The 16,056-nt window shown below is 41.9% G+C and overlaps 1 protein-coding gene across 1 annotated transcript in view; it reads right to left on the bottom strand.

The window, feature by feature from the left end:
* col22a1 (collagen, type XXII, alpha 1) overlaps positions 1-16,056 on the bottom strand; it is an 88,915-nt gene that overhangs the window by 9,189 nt on the left and 63,670 nt on the right. The window contains exons 46-60 of the mRNA XM_049601994.1: positions 15,122-15,157; positions 14,922-15,035; positions 14,592-14,645; positions 14,297-14,350; positions 14,137-14,190; positions 13,935-13,988; positions 13,703-13,756; positions 13,524-13,577; positions 13,326-13,379; positions 13,191-13,235; positions 6,558-6,611; positions 4,684-4,737; positions 4,452-4,505; positions 168-239; positions 35-70 (exon numbers count right to left, since the gene is read on the bottom strand). Of these exons, the coding sequence (XP_049457951.1) occupies positions 35-70; positions 168-239; positions 4,452-4,505; positions 4,684-4,737; positions 6,558-6,611; positions 13,191-13,235; positions 13,326-13,379; positions 13,524-13,577; positions 13,703-13,756; positions 13,935-13,988; positions 14,137-14,190; positions 14,297-14,350; positions 14,592-14,645; positions 14,922-15,035; positions 15,122-15,157 (843 nt within the window). The remainder of the gene's footprint in view (positions 1-34; positions 71-167; positions 240-4,451; positions 4,506-4,683; positions 4,738-6,557; positions 6,612-13,190; positions 13,236-13,325; positions 13,380-13,523; positions 13,578-13,702; positions 13,757-13,934; positions 13,989-14,136; positions 14,191-14,296; positions 14,351-14,591; positions 14,646-14,921; positions 15,036-15,121; positions 15,158-16,056) is intronic.

Raw genomic sequence — 16,056 nt, 5'->3', positions numbered from 1 at the left:
TATTAGTCATCCGTGCGTCTCAGGAAGTGATTACCTGTTTTCCCTCTGGGCCAATCGGACCAGGTGGACCCTGGAAAACAAGATAAAAGTTGACCTTACCCACAGCTGATCATATTTGCGAGCTACAATTAATCTTGGAATCAAAGTATGTCAAATCTCCCACTCACCGCGGGGCCTTTAGGCCCACTAAAGCCGGGTAATCCTGGGTTGCCAGGCTCTCCCTTGTCCCCTCTAAGACCCTGTGTGACAGCAGAGACATGGCCGTTCATCACATGGCACACACATGGCATACTGTACTTGTATTCTAAAAGCCTCGCTCATTACTGAGGATTCAGCAAGATTAACATTTAGCTGCAGTTCTTATCAACATGCAGCGGTGCCCTGGATAAAAATCTCATAAACCAATCTTGCGGAGGGACATGCCGGCTTGAGGAGATTAAAATTCATATTTACAGGGGACATGCAGGCCTGAAGACAAGCTGGGAAGAGTCAAGGAATTCATTTGCAGAACAGAGAGTATGTTTCACTTTCTCTTTTTCATTTCCACCTTTTTTATATTCCTGAACAGATCCCTGCTCCTCTCCACTCACTGCACCCTCCTGTGTCTGTGTGGTAAATTTGTCCATCTGATAACATTCTTGGAAATATCTGATTTTGCCTCTAAGTACCTTCAATCACTCTCTATCTCCTCTCGTGACCTTTCTACATGTGGCTCCTGCCCTCCTCCCTCCTCCAGGCTATTTCTGATGATCTGCTCCCTCTGCTGACTGATATCATCCACTCCTCTCTGATAGCTGGCTGCGTATCGTCTGCCCTCCAGTTAGCAACAGTTACTCCTCCTCCCAAGAAACCATCATCCAGCCCACGGACCAGTGTGCAGCTCCGTCTATTTCTGTCCACAGCACGTTTAGTTGCGAATGATGGCAACATGTCAGATTTAAAATTCTCCTCACGCGCAGGTCGCACTATCTCTACCTACTACATTTTCTGTCCGTGACATATCATATCTGTCATGATGACCTCTGGCTGCCTCTGCCTCCTCTTCATCTCCAGTGTCACCCTATAAACTCCGTAATCACTGAACCCTCGCTGACTTTAATTAACCTCATCTGTGTGCTCAGCAAAACTGGGAGAGTACATAGAGTACAAGGGCCCCAAACGCTTTTAATGAGGACCAGGACAGCTCTTTGAAATGACGTGCTACCTCTGTAGTAAAGTGCAGAGCTCATATTTCACAAGTACCTTAAAGGTGCTCTACGTGACATTCAGACCATTAATATAGCAGCAACCTACTATTTGCTATGTAAAGATATGGTGCAGTAACAGCGTCCTGAGCAGAGGATGAAGTCACGCTACCTCTGTGTGTGTTGTAAACCCAACTGCGCTGTGGTTGCCAACTTGGCAACTTTCTTGCTAGATTAAGACTTTTCAGACCCTCTTAGAAACTTTATTTCCAAAAAGCGACTAGCGACAAATTTGAAAACTTTACCTGACTATCTGGGTAAAAGATTAAAATATATTGTACTTTATTTCCATGCACGCTAGTGATGGGCAAAGCAGTTCTTTAGATGTTACTGAATCACTAGAATCAGTTCATTAAGAAGATTCGTTCAAAAGATTCATTCACTGAATCGTTCAGTGCTGAGAAGAAATGATTTGATGATTTGAATCACTCAGGGATCAGGGTTACGTCGTTCACTGATTGATTCGTTCACCGAGGGGTTTGTCATGCACCTGGCTGCCTCACGAGTAATTCATCGTTCACACGGACCAAATCGGCAGTTCCACCCATGGCCTGCACGCTCGCTGCTGAGCTCAACTGAACTGAGAAATGAACGAATCAGTTCCGGAAGTGATTCAGTTCAGTACGTTCACTCAACAGATTCGCTCTTTTGAACGATTCGTTCGTGAATGACTCCACACTAATGCATGCTGCTCAGAGTAATCACAGTCTACAGATCCTCTGTCATCAGCACCCACCCACTGCTGTTACCCTTGTTCAGCAGTGTTAATGCAGTTAGCACGTTAGCTGCTAGCCATCGACACAGCCGCCTCCATGTTGAGAACCATGTGCAGACAACTCATATCCTCTGAATTTCGCAAAGAGTTCCTTTAAAAACAATCACCATGATAATGACTCAAAGGTTTGGATCCCCATTTCTAACACTGGTTTGCTATAAATTGTGGCAAAGCACAAACACAAGCACGAACATAACAGGACCACACTGTACATGAAGTGTGAGGATCTGCGAGGGCAGACATTGAGACTAGTTTCTCCAGATCCTGTCCTTCACAGTCTAACTCTTTCCTCCGTTGGGTTTCCTTCCTCAAAGCTCCCTGACCCTGCTTGTTGCTGACAGGCAGGTAAATTGTCTCCTCATCCTGTCTGCAGTCTGGTGTCTCCTTCTGGGTTCACAGCTTGCCTCCCAGAAACCCAGACAGCATCAGTGCCTACTGCATGAGACGAGCACTATAGAGTTTAATACTGGCTTTAACACATGTCCACACCACTGTCAGCTGGACTTACACGTTCATGTATGTGTCATTTAATAAGGGCTCACCTGTCATGATCTGGGGTCTGTGTTTATATTCTGTTATCCTATGGATTTATTTTGGATTTTTCTGTTTGTGTTCCTTGTTTCATGTTTAATCTGCTTCCTGTTTTATTTTGTCGCTTCTCTCCTCATGTGTCGTGTCGGGTTTTACTTCCTGTCTTTGTGTGTTTTCCCGCCTGTTTTCTGTCACACCTGTCTCGTTAGTCCCTCCCCGTTCCCAGAGTCTTCCCTTCACACCTGTCCTGTATTAGTCTTGTCTGCTCCACCCTTGTCGTTAGCCAATCTCCTTTTCCCTCCTTTGCCCATGTCTTCCTCCTCCAGCTGTGTCTCGTCCTTGTGATTAGTTTTCTGTGTATATACCTGTGCGTTTCTCTTTGTTCCTTGTCAGTTTGTCCTGAGTTCATTCCAGTGTTCATGGTGTTCTTTATTCCTGGTCTCTCATATTCTGTTAAGATTTCTCCTTGTGTTCATTGTGCTTCCCTGGCTGGTTTTCAGTTTAGTTTTGGTTCCTCTTTCATTTGAATTTTTAGCTACTTGTCTGTTCTGGTTCATGTTTTTTATCAGCTGCGTTAACGCACACTTTTTGTAAAATCTTCAGCCTGCCTGTTACTTTGCATTTGTGTCCTTCCTGAACTGATTCATGACACTCACCCCCCTTTTACTGTAATATTCGACAAGCTTGTTTTGCATAGTGCAGTTCTTTTTTTGACTACCAAGTGGTGTTTTCACATGAATGAAATCAATCGCTGGTGTCAATTTTTCTAACTGGTGCTCAAAACATTACTTATTAAGGGTTCTCCCCTGCATTTTGACTGGATGATGTCACACTGGTTCAAACACAGCGGATCATCTGGTGTCGACTTGCTGGTGATGACTAGCGTTAATGTTAATTAATTCAGGAAATGAACTGATTCATTGCTTTTAAGAACATTTGCGGGAAAACCAGTATTTTCAAGTCAAAAGGCTCAAGTCTAGGTGAAGTTACAAGACATTGGTGTTAGTCCAAGTCAAGTTGCAAGTCTTCTGATTTTGTGAAGTCATGTCGGTTCATAAATCCTCCTGGATTTGACGCATTCTTCCATCTTTTCAATTTAAATGTAGTAACATAAACACCAGGTGTAAAGGGGTCTCATAAATATATTTACTACTTTCTACCCATCCTTACACACTCAGCTTGACATGCCTATCTTGGCATGAAAGGCGTACACCTCTAAATCAAGGTCAACCTTGACAAGTCTGAGCGTTTTCCCCTGCTGCATGCTGTCCTCCCAATCCCCACAAGACTGGTTTGCATTCTGCATCATCAGATGATTCAGACCCTTTTTTTGTCACCAGGGACCCGGCGTAGGAATTTGTCTATGGATGCACTTATGAAATTCAAATCTTTTGCATGGCACACGAACCTGCTGAGGGAATTATAGGCAATGTGCGTCCAGGAGACGGTCCGCTCTGACCTGTTCCCTCAGCTCTGACATTACTCTGCAATCAGTTTTCTTCGGCTGGCAGCAACATGGTCAACTCCCTTCGATCCTAGCTCACCCAGGGGGAAGTGATGTTCCCACCCTGGTGAGGACACCATTTACTCTGATCTGACAGCTCGTCTCTTCTAGAAATACTTCACACCCTCCTCTCGCCTTCAGTTACATCCCACATACAGTCCCTGCACGCTCTGTTAGCTCTGAAAATGCTACTTCCCCTAATTTTCCTTGTTTATTCTATTTGCACTTCTCTATTAAATGTGCTCACTCTGTGAAACAAAGAATATCGGTCACAGTTTGTACTGAGGCGTTATGGTGAAGTGTTTCTGTTTGTCTGTTGTTTGTTTGCACCATTAGTCATCCAAGAGTCTGCTGGAAAAAAAATTCAGATTATGCACAGTAGGAATGGATAACTCACTGGAGTTCCTGGGAGACCAGCTTTTCCAGAAGGCCCTGGTTCACCTGGCTTGCCCTGGGATGCAAAAGAGAAAAAGAAAGGAAGACAGGATGAGAAAATTGATGGGGAACGACAGCAAGAAAAACGACTTGAGTGCCACTTTATGTCCATATCTATCTGTCTGCTTGACACTGTGCTGCGTCTGTCTTCTGTTTGCGTCAGACAGCCCTGCAAGTGATTGAAAATGACTCACCGGCTCTCCTCTAGGTCCACTAAGTCCTTCTCGGCCTGGAGGTCCCATAGAGCCCTGCCAAAACGAAAAAAAGACACCATTTTATTAAGTCTCCTACATGCTGAAAACAAAGGAGCTTCTTCGCTCTAACATTCAGGGCACGCTAGAAAAACTGCAGGCTTGATTGTTTTAATCTTCATTGGAAAACCTCTGCTGTAGAAGTGAGTTAAATCTGAACTCCTTCTCTTTTCGTGGAAGGAGTATGTAGGTGGGAAAAATATTCTTACTCCAGGAGACGTGCTGTGAGAACACTCCGTCTCCGAGCCCCACAGCCACAGGATGAGTCGGGTAAAAAGGTTTCTTGGGGAAGTGTTACATCCTGCCGCCCGACAAATGGAGGAATAAAAGTGCTGCAGCCTTTAAATGTGTACGTGAGAAGGGTTTCAGTTTGTCATATGGTGAAGATGAATGGCGTAAAACTCTCATACAGTGTGAACAGATATAAAGCTCCTACGGTTTACAATGTTACACTGTGGCTAATGGAGCTCTAGTCTTATATAGAAATGATTAAATATTCTGTGGTCTGCTGGACTTTTTGCATTCTGGCCAAAACATTTTTTAATCTCAGGATTTTTTTTTTGTGCGCTCCTTCAATCAGTGGAGGATTGGTTCCAGGCAGCAATAATGATTATTCTCAGGGACTGAACGACTGAGCAAAGGAAGGGATGCTGCACAAGAAAGACTGGCATGTAGGACTTTAATATTTAATATTTTCTCTCTCCGTGTGTGTGTGTTTGTGTGTGATATGGACTGAGGGAACAGCAGACTGAAGTTACATTTTTTTTCTGATGGTCACAATTTTGATGGGTATATAGCAGTGGTGGAAGACGTACTTGAATCTTTCACTTAAGTACAAGCAGTAAAACCGGAGTGTAGAAATGCTCCCTTACAAAAAAGCTGTGCACTCAAAATCTTACTTAAGTAAACAAACAACAGTATCAGCATCAAAATATGCCGAACACTTTCACGTATAGTGGTCACTACAGTGGACAACTAGTTAAAAGCCATTTTCTTGTATATGCATGGGACCCTTGTGTGTCATGCATATACACTGCCACCCACAGGCCAGGTGTTGTCAGTGCAACACAAAGCTCTCAAAACCAAGATGGCCGACGGAATGCAAGAGATGTTGTGTGGCTCAAGAATATCTTGGCAATCCCTCTGTAATAAAAGACCCTTACAGGTAAATAAAATCTGGAAAAATCTGGCAACATCTAAGGAGTATTACAGTTGTTAAACTTTACAAATGTTGATAATATGTTGTGAGGAAATTACAATTAATCATCTGTCCGTAAAACTGCACATCATGCAGCACTGGCTATACTTCAACTACAGTTTTATAGTATTACTGCAACTTTATTGTTCTTGAAAATACTTCATCTGCAGTGACTTTTTTTCTTGATTTCTTGAAATCGATTTATGTTTTCTAGAAGGTAATGTACAGTTTTTATAACAGAAACGGGGGCTGAGGAGTGAAGAGGAAGGAGATGAGTGAGCGAGGAGAAGGAGAGGGGAGAGGCTGAGGAGTCAGGAGCAAAGTTCAACTATCGATCTATATAGTAAACTGTAGTTAAAAAGCAACTCATGCCAGAAAGTAGTAAAGTAAAAAATATGTGTAGCAAAAGTAGAAGTGGTATAAAATGGAAATACTCAAATAAAGTACAAGTATCTCAAAATTGTACTGAAGTACAGTACTTGAGGTTTCTATGAAAGAAACTGAGAATTATTTTAGTAGGGTTAGAACACAGAGGTTTACACTGAATTTCTATTTCTTTATTTCATTATTATGAAAACCAAAAAACACCACAACTTCACATGCATAAGGCTGAACACACCTCCTTCCCGGGTTTGCCGTCACGTCCAAGTGATCCAGGTTTTCCATCTTCTCCCTGTTTGGCACAGACAAAAAAAGAGAGTTTATTATTTAAGGTGAAATTTACTTGATCTTAATATACTCAGAATGAAATTATCTTGGATCAGAGAAACCAAGTTTGGCCTGTTTGTATCTTGTGTTTTATTGTAGTGTCATGTCACTGTGTATCTGTGTGCTTAAGGAAAATAAAACTGAGTCACTTTGTGATATAGGCCTACTTTTTTTCATCATCTTCCATGTAGCTTTAATGTAAAAATGAAAAGGTTTTTTTTTTACTATTTCAGGATGCCAGAAATATTTTAATCCAACATAGTGGCTTTGATAGTGCTTACTCTTATATTCTGACATTATAGCTGTGAAGTTCTTATGTTGCTTCATTCTTTTATCATCGGCATGTATAGACAGCTACAACATATGAAGCATTAATAACAGAAAGGGTATTAGGAATAACTAGGAAATCAGGTTCTGACAAGAAGCTTTGAAGCACAAAGTACTACATGCTGTATTTGCAACAAAGCATGGCATGTAGCCCTAAAACTGGAAATAGAAAAACAACAAATTAAATTGGTTTTAGTGTTGTAGCAAATATCAATAAAGCTAACGGAAGATGTTATGGAGACAGGAGTATGGTGTGTTTATGAACGACTCATTAGTGCTAGTATGCTAACTTTCTTAGCATTAGCTTGCACACTAAAATGCTGTCACTTAGCATAGGGTGTATACCATAGATGCCGGACACCAAAATGGCACCTCTTCTTTCCCATGGAGCTGCTCGCCTGGCGCATAGGCCCAAAATGTTTTCTAGTTTCTGGGTTTACTCCCATAGTATGCAGCCCACTGAAGGACAGGAGAAAAATACGGCGTTCCTCCTGCTGTCCCCGCCTTGGAGTTCCCGCTCAGCTCATGGACTTTACATTGTGATGACGAAACGGGTTTTTAAATCACTTTTCTTGGCTTGAGGATTTTTTTTACAAATATAAAACCACTGTGGCTCAAAATTTCTGAATAGAAAGTTTCATAATTGACCTTGTTTGCAGCTCGAGGTGTCCTATCAACAACTTTAACAACATCTCTTTTACAGTGGTGGCCTATGGGGAAAATGCTTTTTGGGCTGCAGGGAATTTTTTCTTTGCTGCAATACCACAAGTGACCACTGGGAAAAATTTGCTGTAAGTCTGAGCGGCTTTCCTGAGGGCCTAATTTATACAGTGTCACGTAAGTGGTGTATGAATGATAAACGTTACGTGCACCGGTGTGGTTCGATTAAAGTTAACTGCAGCTTGTTAACTTGCTGGGAAGCTGCTCAGTATGTAAACTAGCCACACACTCCTCTACATTTCTTCGACACTTTGTTGAGTTAAGGATACTGATGATGGCACTCGGGATGAAGGACTTCTTAAATACAATTTTAGTTGCCTGAGGGGCTCTACAGCACCTCCTGGAGCTCAAGAGCTGGCCAAAGAGAGGGTGAGAGCTATCTGCCAAAATACTCCTCACTGTCTTTCTCATCCTTTCTGTAAAGAGTTGGGTCGAGGGCTTTTGTGGCTTGCCAACTATTTTACTCCCCAATATTACAGTCTCATTCAAAATCTGAAGTTTAAATGTCTTTTTAAGTTCTATTCAAATTATTTATCGATATGCTTTCTTTGCCTTTTGTCTGTTTATTTTCTCCATTACTCCATAACCACACCCTGAAGAAAGCTTTTGTGCCGAAACGCGTGGGCTGTAACCCACTTTCATCATGTTTTAACCTTTTCTAAATGAAACAGCCATTTTTTAAATAAAGGCTTTCTATACATTTAAAGAAGAGTGCCTTGGATTTCCCTTTTTTTTTTACTCCATAACTATGTGTTTTTTGTTACATACTTAATGAGTGTTGTTGGAATGAGCCAGACACCGAACATTTTAATTGCTTCTCTGTATCCTAACTGTTGTGCATATGACTATAAAGACCTTTAAACTGCTGTATTAAAGACACGCCACAGAACAGGTAAAGGCAGAGATACGGTCTACAGAGTTGGTCATAAGGATTTATATGACACTTTTACATTGTGCTGAGATACCGAGCTAAATCTGTACTTCTAATTGTGTACATCAATTTTCAATTTCTTGAATAATAGTGAGAATCATTTCCGTGTGACTGACATTTAGTGACAGTAATTATGAGCAGTGGAGGGTAATTTTCAGTGTGTCTACGGAAACACTTCATGGCTCCTCTAATAAGTTGTCTGCTGTCTGTGTGGCAGTGCGGGCTGCAGGGCTGAGAGGCTGCCCGCCTCGCTGTGGCTCAGTCAGAGCTGTCTGTAATGAGCCATGCTATTGGTCACGGCGCTGTGGCAGAAACCTTTCCTGCGGGTGTGTGCTGTGTGAGAGACAAAGCAGCAGGTGCGGTGGTTCTCTTGGAGAAGGTGTTTGTGAAAAAAAAATGCAAGTGTCAGACATATCCTGACATCGCAGTGCCACATGCCAAGCACCGACTGTGGCTGTGTGCTATTCCCTGACCTGCAGTGAATAGTTACAGTTATGGCTGTTGAGCAGAGGAGGTTATCTTTCTAGATGCATAATCTAATGTTCTTCAGCAGTTTTACACTCTTGTGGTCTTTAACTGACCCTTCACTAAGCCCCACCTAGGGTTGGGTCGGTATGAGAAAAAAAAAAACGGTCCGGTTTTTGTGAAAAACCACATCAAGTCGGTAATACCGGATTTTCGCCACTTGGGGGCGCAATTGACTTTTTTAAAATAAAAAACGACCATAGGACAACAGAGTGACAGTAACATCTTGTTTCTTTTATTCCTTACAAATAAATTTTGCAGCTTACTCAATCAGTGCAAACAAGGGTTGCCTCCTTCGTCTGGCTCACAGCCAAAGTGTTGCCATAGTGGCGCATTCTTTGATTTCTTCAAGACCAAATTGTCCGCCATTATTGACTCCCCGTCACTGTTAAACACACTCCAGGCTACAGTAGAGGCCTCAGCGAGGCGCACTTGCACCCCCTAGCTCAGTCCCCGCCCCACCCCCACCCTCCTCTCTCTCCTGCTCGCTGTGCGCTTGGCGAAGAGGCAGACACAGGTGCTCACAGACTCAGACATACTATAAGCGGAGCGGACTCCGCGAGGAATGTCCGCAGTCATTCGGGCTTCCATAGTCGAGCGCATTTCTGTGTTGTACTTTCCTACAAAAATGTCCGTGAAAAATCCCCGCGATGTGAAAAATACATGCCCAGCAGTCTTTTCCGTCTGCGTGGTCATGCTTTGCGTGCACAAGGCTTGCGGACGTCCACTTTTATCGGGCGGAACGTACGCGGAACGGACTCCGCGTATGTTCCGCCCGAGTATGCGATCCGGTCGCAAAAAAAAAAAAAAAACGGTCCCAGACGGAGTACTGAACTGAATTGGTATTAACAAGAACCGACCCAACCCTAGCCCCACCCCTTTGTGAAGGTCTGTCAAGCTGTCAGAGTAAGCATGGAGCCCACACTGTAACTAGAGAGGGGTCTACAGTGTGTGTTTGAAGGATATATCCAGGATGTCAAACTGACTCAGCAGCAACAACAGGTTAAAAAGACAAAGATAGTTAGAAGCTAAAGCCGAACTATAGGCTACAGATCACAGTGTAAAAGTGAACCACCACATCACTGCTGATCGCCACACAAGACAATGAATATAAAGGGAAACTTTACTGATATTGAACCAGCTGTGTGGCATCACAGTGTGTGCAGATGAACAGTGTTTGGCTCCAAACATTGGCTGAATACCAAGGTTGACTATCAGCAAAGTTTCCCAGCTTCCCTTCACTGGTTCCTGTACAGCAGGATCGGCCTTTGTTTCACTGTTATAGTCATTAAAAAGCAAAAGCAGCATGTGTATACATTCAGTAGGCTATATCTTCAGTAGCTAGCTAGCTAACCCTACACTTTTCAGGGTTTGATTTTGGTTTTGGAACAGGGAAGAAACGTATATCTTTTTCCAACCTCTGCAGGTAACGAGTATCATTAACACGCGACGTGCCCCAGGCACAACATTTAGCTCCAAATCCACAAAACCAGCCTGAAAATGAAGGAAATCTGAAACGACTGCATTAGAGTCAATGGAGCACAGCTGAGTTTGTGTCGGAGCCTGGTCTGAGCCGGCCTGATGCTACGTTATGATTGGCCAGTCTGCATCTGGAAGCGGGGCTTAGTGACGGGTACGGTGTGATGATGTTGTTAAATCCAAGAATGCTGATATATAAAAAGAATGATCTTCCAAATCAGTTGCTCTTAGTGTCACGTTTTTCAGTGGATGGGTTTACATTTGAGCTAGTTGAAAGTCCTGTGCTAAAGGCTGCCTTTGGTGTCAACATCAGACACCTGACAAAGCATCGGTATTTGACAACCTGGGAATGACATCAGGCTGCTGTCCTTGTCCTTGTATTTTTGTCAGTTGATAAAGATAATTGGCATGATTCCAACTGTTTGATAAAGTATTAGATAGCATTCATTATTTTGCCATCTTTCATAGTGGGTTAGGGTTGGCCTGCAGAGACACTGGTGCTATCTTAATTGCAGTTTTCCAGCAGCACCATTGACTTGCTGTCTGGAAAACTGCACATCTCATCAAACAGAGTAAAACACTGTCACCTAACAAACTAAACCACACCAGGGTAGATTTCCTGCTTCTCCAACTGAGTCGGATTCTATAAAGAAAAACATTTTAGCTCACATTTTTAGGGTGAAATGTTTAAATTGAGCACTGCTGTCAAAGAAAGTGGAAGCTTTTACTGCTTGGCCTTGTCAGAGAAAAGTAAAGGGAGACATGTTACTGCCTCTTGCCCTTCGAAACCCTGAGTTATATGTCTGCAGCTTCACTGAAAATGGTGAAATATCATTGCAGTAACATTGAACCGATGTGAGGAATTTATTTACTTTGACAACTTAAATAAAAATTTCAAGTCTTAAAAACTGTTCAGCAGTCCAACACCACATTGAAGAGGAAAAACTAGAATTACCGCCTTGCACTTCTTTGCCTTGAATCACTCAAGTTGCTGTTACAGTTTACATCCATGTCTGTGAAAACATTAATGCTTAACACACAACTTCTCCCTGAAGGCACAGAAGATCTAAACATGTCTCCCCATCTGTTATTGAGATATGACGCTAGGTAACAGTCAGAAAAGTGACATTATGACATCACAGTGAAGTTGAACTTTGACCTTTGGGATATAAAATGTCTAAACTTCACATCACTACATCCTAATAAATATTTCAGTCATCGTAAAGGTTTGTGCAAAATCTGAGGAAACTCCCTCAAGGCCCTCTTCAGATATTTTGTTCACAATAATGCAGCGCACAGGGTCACATTGAATCTGACATTGGGCCACCAATTTCATTTCAGTTCATCCATGACTTACAATGGACGTTTGTGCCAAATATGAGGAAATTCCCTCAAGGTGTTCCTGAGATAAGAAATGAATGAGAATCTGACAAATGCAAGGTCACAGTGACTTTGACGTTTGACCATAAAAACCTTATCAGTTCAGTCAGATGAACGTTTGTGCCAAATATGAAATATTCCCTCAAGGTGTTCCTGAGATAACAGTGACTTTGACATTTGACCATCAAAATCTTATCAGTTCATTGTTGTTCATTGAGTCCAGATGAACAAACGGCAGAAACGTTCCTGAGATATCAAGTCACAAGAATGGAATAAATGGATGGACGACCCGAAAACATAATGCCTCTGGCCACGGCTATCGTCAGCACAGAGGCATAAAATGGCATTGCAGTTTGATATTTGTTAGGCAGTGGTGGAGGGAGTATTCAGATTCTTCACTGAAATAAAAGAAACAATACCACATTGTAAAAATCCTCTGTTATTAGCAAAAGTCCGGCATTGAAAATGTTACTTCGGTAAAAGTATGTAAATACAATGAATGTATCAAAAAACAAAGAAAATAGAAAAAGCAACAATTATCAAAATGGTTGCCAATTAATTTTCTAATCAATCGACTAAATGTTTCAGCTGCACGTCTTTATTTTCATACAGTGTGTGTGCAAAAATCTTAAACTGTAAATTTCACTTAAGTTGTCATATCACCTCAGTCTGAGATATAGAATAGAGGGATTTTTTTTTAAAAATTACTTGTATGTATTGTTATTTATGCATTTTCATATTATTATTTTACTGAGTTAGTGTTGTTTTCCCTCATGTGTACGTGCACTTATTTGATTTATTAACACTTGATGCCACCGTTTATTTTAGAAAAAAAGTTCGATAAATTATTAATAATCAAAAAAATCGGAAGCAGAAAGTGGCATGAGATTAAAATACTCAAGTAAAGTAAAACTAGCTTTAATTTGTACCTAAGTACAGTACATGAGGAAATGTACTCTGTTACACTGCACCACTGTTGTTGGGTAACTGTTGTATCCCCCAGTTTCTATCTTAGCAATATCTTTAGCAATTTACCAGACAGAAATTCACTGTACCTCCCTATGATGACGCTCATTAGGCAGGAAAATGATGCAAAAGAATAAATAATGCTATTGTATGTGTTAAAAAAAAACACACAAAAAAACATTGTGGTCCTTAGATGCATGAAAAAAACACACTGACCTTAGATCCAGGGGGTCCAGGTTCTCCTCTGTGGCCCTTGAAGCCCTGTATTGGAGGAGAAACAGCGCTGAATTAGTCCCAGCAATCTGCACGGCCATCTTGCTTCATCAGATCTGTTTACTTGTGGTTACTTACCGGGAGTCCCCTGAGACCCGGGTTTCCTGGTGGTCCAGGTTCACCTTGCTTGCCCTGAAATGAAAACAGAAATAGAGCATCATCGTCTGGCCACATTATCCTATCACATGTTTCCAAAAACAGACAATGTCTCGTGGTTGGTGTTCAAGCTTTACTCTCTTTGGATCATCAACAAGGTAAACAGCTCCATGTACTCACAGGATCTCCTGTTTCACCTGGTCTGCCGTCTTTTCCTATTTTTCCAGGCTGACCCTGCAGATCAGTTAAATTAATCAGTGAGTGTCTGAAACCTTAAAGACCTATTTCTGTTTACACCACACTGTGCGAGCCACTCTATATGAATACTCATGATGCTGCACATCAAATCATTTACTTACAATCAAGCCAGGAAGACCCGGTGGTCCCTGGATTCCTTTGAGACCCTCTTTGCCCTGGTGAAAACAAACAAACACAAACAGGTCAGCGTCACCGAAGGAAAAGAAATGATTAATGGCCCCTATTACTGCACAGGGCCGTCTGACCTACATGCTGGAGGGAAGAGGTTTGTACAATAATGACACATGGGTAATATGTTTTCTGAGGGGAAAAGTACATGGAGTGCAGCCTGACCTTTTCTCCAGGGGGCCCTGGGGGGCCGGCGGGGCCAGGCTGTCCATCGTTACCCTGAAGAGGAAAGAGACAGTGTCAGTGGAGGTCAACAGAAATAGAAAGCGTGGGTTTGAGACAAAGTTCAAATAAATTGTGCTGTTTACAAAAAGCTTTTCGACCATTTCACGTGAAAAAGAAAAAGCCCAAAAAAGCAGGAACTTACAGGTGAACCCATTAGGCCAGCAGCACCTGGATGACCAGGGGGTCCTGGGTGACCCTGTTAATGTGAGAGAAAGTCATCAAATATATTTATGTAATTCATATCAGACAATATTGTATTAGAGAAAAGGAGGGAAAGCGACAGCCAGTAACAGCAAATATACCTTGTCTCCTTTCTCTCCTGGGCCTCCAGGGGGTCCTCGATCACCTTTTATACCCTGTGGTGAGACACAAAGAAAGACCATATGAAATGTCACATTTCAAGAGAACTGAATTCATCTGTCAAAGAAAAATAAAACCTCAGAACACTCAAAAAAAAACAAAGACAGAGGATGAACCATGAGTTTGTTTCACCCAGTTACCAGAAACCTTGTGAGGTTGAGAAAAACGTTGACAAAGGCAACTAATTAGCGTTCGGCCCGTGGGAGCGATAAGCGTGCAGTTAACGTGCAAACTTGCCTTTCCTCCATCGGCTCCGGGGGGCCCTGGAGCTCCGGCTGGTCCCGGCGGGCCCTGTAATGACACGGCAGAGCATCAATCTCTGTCCAGGCCGACAGTGCCAAGCACTGAGGTCCTAATCGCTCACTGCTGCCCCCAGAGGAGGCTCAGCTAATGATGCAGAGAGAGCCTTGCCATCTGTCACGCCAACTGTGACTGATGATGACAAACATGGCGCTCGGACCTCATGCCTCACTTAGGGCTAATATGGTGGAGACACACACTCCTTTAAATTATGGTCTTTACATTACAAGACAAAGGAGGTAATGTAAATTAATGACTGTGTCCTACTTGGTAACCATCTTGACCGTCTTTCCCGGCAGGTCCCTGGTGTCCTTTGTCCCCTGGGACTCCTGGAAGGCCAGGTGCTCCAGGTGGACCTGCAGGGCAGTCTGAACAAACATCCTAAAAAATGGCAGAGACATGTTTGTGATGAAGTGAGGATTCAAACATAAAGTATTTTTTCATTAACGGGTGGAGATGCTTCTTACCTTCAGATTTAGGTCAGAGAGGTCTGCTGCCTTTCCCTGAGAGACAAGGAATCAAACAGTTACTCAGTCAGAGGACACAATTTAGTGCTCTCTACTCAGTGATCTCCCTTAAGTGAGGGGTGAGCCCAAATCATGAGAACCAGGCCCAGACCAAGAGAGTGTCTATATACATTTGATTAAGTGCTGTATGCATTATCTTTTGTATTTAATCAGGCAAGTCAAAACAGAAGGTCCTTAGATTTAACTCTTTGGAACCTGAGAAAATTAAACATGGGAAGAAGTCAATGAGCAACGTGAGAAGAAATTTGTAAAAAGTACAAGAAAATTACCCAAAAAAAGGGAAAAAATAAGTTATTAGATTAAACCGAATTAAATTAAATTGAATTAAATTGAATTAAATTGAATTAAATGGAACTGAATTTAATTAAATTAAATTGAATTGAACTGAATTAAATTGAATTAAATTAAATTAAATTAAATTAAATTAAATTAAATAATAATAATAAATAAAAATGTATAAGAAAATAACCCAAAAATTGGCAAAGTTCCCTGGACATTTTTCCCAAGAAAACTAATGTTGATTAAGGTTCGAATGGTAAGCCCATCCGCAAAATGACTACAGCATTTGCACTGTTTCAGTGGTTTTTGGTTTAGTCTTGTATTATGTGTTAAACTGAAAGGGTTTACCTGCCACCTAAATTAAGAACTCAGATATGTTATTTCCATGTTCTAGCAAAGTTCAATCAATATTTGTGAAGCAACTCTCTCTCAAAGCCAGAAACCAAAGAAGTAAGACTCAAACTTGTGATGTCATAGGGTTTAAAGTTGCTCCACTAAATGAGAAAGTGATTTTGTGGACTCACTGAATGATTTTCTTTTTTATACCCAAATGAGCTTTAATCTAATGTATCACATGGCACTAAATCACTGAATCG

The sequence above is a fragment of the Epinephelus fuscoguttatus genome, linkage group LG17 (assembly GCF_011397635.1).
Source record: "Epinephelus fuscoguttatus linkage group LG17, E.fuscoguttatus.final_Chr_v1".
Classification (NCBI taxonomy): Eukaryota; Metazoa; Chordata; class Actinopteri; order Perciformes; family Serranidae; genus Epinephelus; species Epinephelus fuscoguttatus.
Note: the sequence above shows the minus strand (reverse complement) of the source record. Positions and strands in the feature narration are given on the sequence as shown.